Source organism: Elephantulus edwardii, unplaced genomic scaffold (assembly GCF_000299155.1).
Source record: "Elephantulus edwardii isolate Elephantulus edwardi_28Jun2011 unplaced genomic scaffold, EleEdw1.0 scaffold00177, whole genome shotgun sequence".
In the NCBI taxonomy this organism is placed as follows: Eukaryota; Metazoa; Chordata; class Mammalia; order Macroscelidea; family Macroscelididae; genus Elephantulus; species Elephantulus edwardii.
This window is the reverse complement of record NW_006399927.1, coordinates 2,452,294-2,461,455: the sequence shown is the minus strand read 5'-3', so window position 1 is coordinate 2,461,455 and position 9,162 is coordinate 2,452,294. Positions and strand designations below refer to the sequence as shown.

The 9,162-nt window shown below is 41.8% G+C and overlaps 1 protein-coding gene across 1 annotated transcript in view; it reads left to right on the top strand.

Annotated features, from left to right (window-relative positions):
• The window catches only part of LOC102847117 (PRA1 family protein 3-like), a gene marked incomplete at its 3' end in the record, with an annotated part of 61,389 nt that extends 59,134 nt beyond the window's left edge, over window positions 1-2,255 (top strand). Inside the window, exon 3 of the mRNA XM_006895943.1 lies at window positions 2,246-2,255. Within this exon, the coding sequence (XP_006896005.1) occupies window positions 2,246-2,255 (10 nt within the window). The remainder of the gene's footprint in view (window positions 1-2,245) is intronic.
• Window positions 2,256-9,162: the final 6,907 nt, after the last annotated feature.

Genomic DNA, 9,162 nt, shown 5'->3' with positions numbered 1-9,162 from the left:
CTGGAGCAGAACTGGCTGGAGAAACTCTCTGAATGTTCTAGAAAAAGCAGCAGCCGCACATGGTGCTCCTAATTTTTCTCACATTTTTTATTTCTCTCAGCCAACTTGCAACCTTTAGCTCACTGGTATCACAATTTCTCAGATGTGATCTAGAATCTGTACCCTTCCCCAAATATGAAGAATAAAATTTATCAAAGGATTTTATTTTCAGTGAGACTTTTTATTTAATAAACACATGTGTTAAATATGAGACTTTGTGATGACTTTATAAACTGGGAGTATATACTACCCAACAAATACTCTTCACTCATTTCAAAAACTGTTTAATAAAACTTTATCCAGTCAGAATAAAACTGAATTACAGTGGGATGCTTATTGCAAACTGACAATTGGCTTACATACATTTCAATTATTAATTCTCAGTGGTCAATTTTGGAAGAATAATAACTAAAAAAATATAACATACCATACATCAAGATAACATTTTAAAAACAAGTTAAAATATTTATTAGCAAAGGGATTCTTAGGGTGGGAGTAGGTGGATGGAAAAAAGCAACATCTCTTGCTTGGCAAAACCTGTATACTGAAACAGTAAGCTCCTGTTTTCTTTGGCCACAACCAAGGTGCAAATCCTATTTTAAAGCTTTTAGCACTTTAAAAGTTCCTGACTTTATTGCTATGGCTAGTCAAACAGATGCAGAGGGCTTTCAAGAACTTCGACTACTAATAGACATTGTTGTAATGTGCCGTTGAGTTGCTTGCAACTTATAGTGATCCTATCTATGTACAATAGCTCTGAAATCTGCTCTATCCTGTGCCAACCTTATTCTCTGACACACCTACTCGTATTACCCCCGTCACTGAATCAGTTAATCTCATCGAGGGTCTTCCTCTCTTGTGTTGTCTCTCCACCCTTATAAGCATGATGTCCCTCTCCAAGGACTGGTCCCTACTTACAACATGCCCAAAGTATGTCAGACAAAGTCTCAGAATCCTTGCCTCCAAGGAGCCACCCGTTTTCACCCTCTCTGGGACAAACCTGTTTATTCTCCCAGCAGTCCATGGTATATTCAATACTGTTCTTCAGTACCACCAGCTCAAAGGCATCAGTTCTCTTGCTGTCATCCCTAGTCATTGTCCAGCTTTCTGACGTAGAGCAAGTAATTGCAGAGACTATGGCTTGGATCAGGTGCACCTTAGTCCCCAGACTGACATCATTGCTCTTTAGGACTCTAGAGAGGTCCCTGACAGCAGACTTTACAAGTGCATTTCATCTTTTGATTTCCTGGTTGCAGGTACCAAGAGAATTGACTGTGGAGCCAAGCAAACTAAAGCTGTTAACAATCTCTCAATCTCTTCACCATCTTCTCATAATGCTGTCAGTTGGCCCAGTGGTGAGAATCTTGGCCTTCTTGATGTTGAGCTTCAATCCATATTCAAGGCTGCAGTCCTTGCCCCTCTGCAGGAAGTGTCTCAAGTCCTCCTTAGTTTCAACAAGCAAGGTTGTGTCATCAACATAACACAAGTTGTTGATGAGTCTTCCTCCAGTCTTGATGTCACACTCCTCATAGAGCCTAACCTCCTGTATGATCTGTTCTGCACACAGATTGAAAAGGTATGGAGATCCTATCTGGCATCCCTGGTATACATCCTTCCTGATTTTGAACCATGCAGTGTTTCCTTGCTCTGTTCTAATGACTCTCTCCTGGTCCAGGTATAGGTTTTACATAAACACAATCAAATGGGATCCCCACTCCCATCAGAGTTAGCCTCAGGTTGTTATGATCCACACAATCAAACGCCTTTGCACAGTCAATGAAACACAGATAAACATTACTCTGGTAATTCTCTGCTGTCAGCCAATATCCATCTAACATGAGCTATAACATCCCTAGTACCATGGCCTCTTATAAACCTAACCTGCACATCTGGCAGAGTTCTCTGTTGATGTGCTGTTCCAGTTGTTTTTGGATAATTTTCAGCAGAATGTTGCTTGCATGTGATATTAATATTGTTCGATAATTTCTGCACTCTGTCAGGTCACCTTTCTTGGGAATGGGAACAAATACATATCTCTTCCAGTCAGTTGGCCAGGTGGTCATCCTCCCGAGTTCTTGGCACAACTTGTTGAGTGCATCCAGGACAGCGTTTGTTTGTTTGTTGAAATATGCCAATCGGTAGGGCCTTTTTTTGTTCGCTAATTATTTCAGAGCAGCTTGAACTTTTCCCTGATTCATCACCACAGGCTCTTGTTCATACATTGTTTCATGAAATTCTGTGTCAGCCAATTCCTTTTGGTACAGTGTCTATTTGGTGACTGTGTATTTCTTCCATCTTCTTTTAATGCTTCCAGGATCATTTAATATTCTGCCCAAAGCATCCAGTAATTGCAACTCGAGACTTGAATTTGTTCTTCAGTCCTTCAGCTTAAGAAATGTTGAGTGAGTTCAGCCCTTTTGATTTTCTGACTCCAGCTCTTCGCACATTATAATACCTTACTTTTTCTAATAGACATTAAGCTTTTAAAGATGCTTAGAACACTTTGTTCTATTGGAGATTAGCCTCTTTGATGCAGAATGCACTAGACACTTAAGAGGTTTTATTTATTCTAGACTTAACTATTCTGCTGTCTTTCCAACGATGTGGAAATATTAGGGGAGAAAACAAAACAATCAGCTTTCCTAAAATTAGTCCCTTAATTTAAAACTATTTTAATTTGGACTTTCATACATACTAATGTGCCTTTTAAAAAATAGAAACATTGTATTTCTTTCTAGTGTCCTTCCAAAGAATGCATTGGTTGAAATTTGTCCAGAGAAGATTTTTTTCTAGGCATTTTTGCTAGTTAGGCAAGCACTTGGCTCTAAGTGAGAGCAGAGCAGTCTGAAGTCATCTAAGGTAGCATAGATTGGAGGACCCCTTGGTGCCCCAATGTTAAACTCTCACCAAAAGGTTGGCAGTCCAGACTCACCAGCAGCTCCCCAAGAAGATTTTTCAGCTTTGAAAACCGTGTGGGGCAATTCTTCATCCAACAGACAGAGGGGCTATGAGTCAGAATAGAGCTTATGGTATGGGATGGGTTACCAGTTATTCACTTCAGTAAATAAGAGTGAAAGGGTATCAAAGCGTGATGCCATAGTTCCTAGGTTTGCACTACTTAGTTACTTACAAATCCTCAGATTGTGTGGGTTGACACAATGGCTGCAGCAATGGGCTTGAGTGTGTCAGACATTGTGAAGATGGCACAGGACAGGTCAGGGTTTACATCTGTTGTTCATATGGTTGCTATTGTTGTGCCCAACGGATTAAGAGACATATGCCTGCTGGATTATAAGTGATGCCCTTTATTCGCTGCACATTGCGAGGTCCCAACAATAAAGCAGGATTCCCCACTCCCCTAGCTTCAGCTAGGTGCTTTTATATCTTCATTTCCCCCTAGAAACTGAGCTATGTGGGCCCAGGCTACAATATTCTGCTATTGACATATTTCTAAGGGTACAGTGACATAGTCATGGGTACAGTGCAAAACGTCTACATCTTGGATTTATCAAGGGTACAGTGCAAAAGGTTTACATCTTGGGTTTATAAACACTGTTGCTGTTGTTAATTGCTGTCTATCTGTAGACAACTCATAGCGACCTGAATGAAAGACCTGAAAACTTGTAGAACTTTTTATCGTTTCTCCACATTCATAGAGTTTCCGGAGGCAAGCTCTTTGGAAAGTGGATGTCACTCCTACTTCCAAGCTTGTTTTAACTGGGAAGCTCCACCAAACACTGTCCACCATGGGTAACCATTTTCGCATTTGACACATCTTTGTCACAGTGTTTAGCATCACAGCAACCATGAGTTACCTCTCTGCAGCAAATGGACAGACCAGGGCTATACCACTTAGAAGAATGTTTGACCAAAAACAATTAAAACCAGGCCTGAGGGCCGCAGATTAAAATCACCCACCTTTGGCTTGGTAGCGTAACTTTCTATCCACTAGGCCAACTGATCTCTCTCTCTGTTGTTGTTAAGTGCCGTTGAGTCATAGATGATCAAAGCAACCCTCTGAACAAAAGACCTGAACACCTGCATAACTTTCATCATTTTTCTATGTTCATAGAGTTTCCAGAGGCAAGCTATTTTGGAAGTGGATGCCACTCCTGTTTCCAAGCTTGTTTTAATCAGGAAGCTCCACCAAACACTGTCCACCAACACTGTAGGATCCGGCTGCAGCAGATGACTTCCAAACTGGATTCCAGCCCCATACTGCTGACCAAATGCGTTTTTAAATAAGAGGCTGAATCAGATCAACTCACACCCATTGGCAAGTCAACATTCCAACCTAATCTTCACCAGAACCAGCAAACAAACCTCTGTAGAATCTGGCTGCTTCAGACAACTTCCAGCCTGGATTCCAGCAACTACTATTTCAGAAATAGGTCAGGACAAAACTTTAAGGCTCGGGGCAGAAATTTTCTACACACAATGTAGAATGTCACCAGGATTTGGGTTTGTTTACTCAAATGGAGTGAGTGCTACATAAAATGGAGTCTGGCTTCTCACTACGAGTAGTACTCAACAGGACCTACCAATATACCTAGTAACAAGGGAGCTCTGGTGGCCTAGAGGTAAGAAGCTGCACTACAATAGCAAAGGCACATGGTTTTAATCTCCCAGTTCCTTCGCGGTGAAAAGGCAGGATAGATAATCTCCTATGGGATTAACTTCCTCTTAAAACCTGCTAGAGGGTCAGCTTTTGGTTGGCTTCACAGGAGGACACGCAACAATAACAGTATCCGGAGTAGACAACTAAGGACTGGGAACTTGGAAGCAGGGCAAGCACTGTAGTTGGAGGGCACTTCTGGGAAGGAGTCTGTGGAGGAGGTTGATCTGGGATTGGAAGATTAAGTGGGATGGGGTAGCAGGGTGCTCTGCAGAAGGGCCAAGAAGGGACACAGGTGTGCACGAGGAAGTTGTCTTAAGGAGCATGAGGATGTGTGGGTGATCAAGGTGGATTAGTGCCCAGCTGCTGATGAGGGAGGTTCTGAAGGAGCTTAATCTTAAATTTTGCAAGCATGTTTCCTTTGGAAGACTGTTGGAAGGAGCAAGAAGATCCACTTATTCTCACTAAATCAGGAAATGGAGTTAGCCACAACAAGAAGTTTATCAAATACCTTCCCCAAACCTGCATATTCTCACCCAGTGTCCCTGGATATATGGAAACTCACTGGGGGATTGATCCATCTAAGTATGTACAAGGTTTCTATTCCCTGTGGTTCTTTTCCTGGTGACATTCTGCCCCTCACAGGCAATCTCATCAGAAGTGCATTATGAAACATCAGGGCAGTGGATGAGGGAGAAAGCCAGGCAACTTGGAAGCTGGACATCTCAGCAGATTCTTAGAGCAGAGCTAAGAGTAATCCACTCTTCCATTTCTGAGCATCATCAGAAGGGCCTGGGGCTCGGTTCTCCCTTCTGATTTCTTCAGGGTGTAAAGCAAGATTTACCCCCTTTGGCATAGGGTAACTACTAGTGATGAACAACACCAGGGAAAAGGGAAGAGGAAACCAACACCTCCATGATGTGTATTTTGTTATTTACCAACAGAAAGCAATATGATAAGGCAAGCATTTATTTTTTTAAAAATGCTTTTGTCCTTGCCTCTGGAAGCAAATGCAATGTTAACTTCATCACTGAGATCAATTTCATGTAGAAAATGCTGTCCTTGGACATTAAGACATTACCCTTCCTCCTTCCTTTGTGATCACCCAAGCCTTTGGCTCTTTTCTGAATGCTCCTAAGAGATGTCAACATTGTTCCTCGTCCCACCACCGGATCCTGATGAATTGTTCTAATCCACTCTCTAGTGCAAGAGACACTCTCTCAATTTCTCTTTCTGCTAGATGATTCTGTTGCCCCTTATTCCAGTTCTTTTGGCAGCTGTACCTAATCATTTGGGAAAAAGAGGGAAAATTAAAATTAAAATGCTTTGCAGCAAAAATTACAAAATGTACATACCTCTTAAGGATGAGGAATGGATTAAAAATTCTGACCAGGGATTCCCCCTCCACTCTCAAACACCCCTCAAGCTATGATGAAGCAGTATTGCAGCCACAGCTACTATTCATCATGCCTTTACTGACAGACTTTCAGTCCATGGTGAAGTGTGTCACAGAAACAGATCTGGTGCTGGAGTCGACCTGGTTTCAAATCCAGGCCAAGAACTTACTAAGTGTAGGGATTAGATAGCAAATTTCTCAGCTATAAAGTATCCTAATTTATAAGTACTGAGCTATATAATCCTTAATTTAGTAATCAATGTTAACACTTTTAAATATTATTTCATCCTACAATATATAGATAGGGAATAATTTCAGAGGTGGCAATTTAATTTGCCTACATGACACAGTTAAGAAGTGACAGAGCCAGGATTTGAACCTCTGCCTGATTTTAGGACCTGTGCCTTAAACTGACGTTTTATATAGCTGCTTCTAAAAAGGCAACCACAAAACTAGAAAATATGTGCTCCTTTAAAAGTGTTCGTCCCTTTTAATGAGTTAGTAAGATATAAAACTGTTATTTGGGAAACCCCAAAGGGCAGAAAAATGATAAAGAATAACATATAAATCCAGGACTGTACATCAAATGTATAACCATGTTTCATGGAAACAGCTTAATGATGAAGTAAGTTGTTGAAGAGTTTCAAGTAATAGAATCGCTTAGGATGGTGATTCCTTTATCTCTCTTAGAGTGCTTATGTACTTCACAGGGAACCAGCCCTGGTGGTGTAGCAATGAAGTACTTGACTGTCAACTGACTGAAGCTCACCAATCACGCAGGAAAGATGTGGCATCTGTTGGTAACATTGGAAACCTTGTGGGGCAGTTCTACTGGGCCCTAGCGCATAACTAGGGCAATGGGTTTGGGTTTCTGGTTTCCATCCCTTATGGAGGACACTGAAAAAAAAACAACAAACCTTTAGAAGACACTCAGAGCTTGTATAACAATGACTAAAAAGGTTCCGTCTTCTCCTAACCATGTTTCTTGTCAATGTGATACATCATTTTTACCATCTGCTATGGTCTTAAGCCAGTCCAGACCTTTGGCTGGAAAGCTTTTGCAGTATCCTGCCCACCATAAAGGGCCTTCAATGGACTGCTGTCTACACAGCCTCTAATCCAAGGGGTGTTTTGTGCATTGACCCCTCCTGCCTAGTGCCATACTTTCAAATGAGGAAGGGTGATGTCTGCACCTAGGTAGGGCTCCCATAAAGAGAACCAGTTGCTAGTAAGCACATCAATGAGCAATATGTATGTATGCACACACACATATATGTACAAAGCCAGGTATTTAAAGTAACCCTAAAGCAGCAATAGAATTCTAAAACCGTGTGGTTTTTTTCTATTTAGTAAATGAAAAAAATTCTGTTATTTTCTATATATGTTCATAGATGGGTGGAAGGATTCCAAAATAATAATTATCTTTTAAAGTGCCATTAAGCAATGGTGACTCAGCATGTTGTTGTTGTTGTTATGTGCCGTCGAGTCGTTTGCGACTCATAGAGACCCTATGTACAATAGCCCTAAACCCTGCTCTATCCTGTGCCAATCACATTGCCTCTGACACACTCATCCCGATTACCCCAGTCACTGAATCAATCCACCTCATAGAGGGTCTTCCCCTCCTGTGCTGTCCCTCTACTCTCCCCAGCGTGATGTCCCTCTCCAAAGACCTGTTTCTCCTTGCAACATGTCCAAAGTATGTCAGACGAAGCCCCAGAATCTTTACCTCCAAGGCGTAGCCTGGTTTAACCCTCTCTAGGATGAATCTGTTTGTTTTCTTGGCAGTTCATGGTACATTCAATACTCTTCTACAGCACCACATCTCAAAGGCATCAATTCTTCTGTCCTCCCTAGTTATTGTCCAGCTCTCTGATGCATAACAAGTGATTGCAAAGACCATGACCTGTATCAGGCGCACCTTTGTCTCCAAAGAGACACCGTTGCTCTTGAGTACTTTAGAGAGGTCCCTAACAGCAGACTTTCCCATTGCAATACGTTTTTTGATTTTCTGGCTGCTGGTGCCAAGAGTGTTGACTGTGGAGCTGAGCAAACTGAAGCTGTGAACAATCTCAATCTCTTCGCCATCCATCCTGATGCTACCAATTGGTCCAGTGGTGAGAATCTTTGTCTTCCTGACATTGAGCCTCAGTCCATACTGAAGGCTGCAGTCCTTGACCCTCTGCAGTAAGTGCACGAGGTCCTCCTCAGTTTCAGCAAGCAAGGTTGTGTCATCTGCATAACGCAGATTGTTGATAGATCTTCCACCAATCCTAATGCTGTGCGTCTCCTCATAGATCCCAGCCTCTCGGATAATCTGCTCTGCATACAGGTTGAAAAGGTATGGAGATAGGACACATCCCTGGCGCACACCCTTCTCAATTTTGAACCATGCAGTGTTGCCCTGCTCTGTTCTGACGACTGCCTCTTGGTCCAAGTATAGGTTTCGCATTAGCACAATTAAATGTTCTGGGATTCCCATTCTTCTCAGAGTCAGCCACAGTTTGTTATGATCCACACAGTCAAATGCCTTTGCATAATCAATGAAACACAGATAGACATTCTTCTGGTATTCTCTGCTTTCAGCTAAGATCCATCTAACATCAGCTACAATATCCGTAGTACCACGACCCCTTCTAAACCCAGCCTGGACTTCTGACAGTTCTCTGCTGATGTACTGTTCAAATCATTTTTGGATAATCTTCAGTAGAATCTTGCTTGCATGTGAAATCAATGATATTGTTCTGTAGTTTCCACACTCATTTGGGTCCCCCTTCTTTGGAATGGGAACAAATATAGATCTCTTCCAGTCAGTTGGCCAAGTGGTTGTTCTCCAGATTTCTTGGCACAGCTTTGTGAGCACATCCAGGGCAGCATCTGTTAGCTGAAATATGTCAATTGGTATACCATCTATTCTGGGGGCCTTTTTTTTTTTTGCTATTTCCTTCAAAGCAGCTTGAACTTCTGCCTTCATCACCATAGGCTCTTGCTCAAATGTTATTTCATTAAATTTTTCTGTATCTGCCAATTCCTTTCTATACAATGACTCAGCATAGCAAACTAGAAATACAGTGACACTGAAAATAGGACCATGCTGGCAGTTCTGATCACT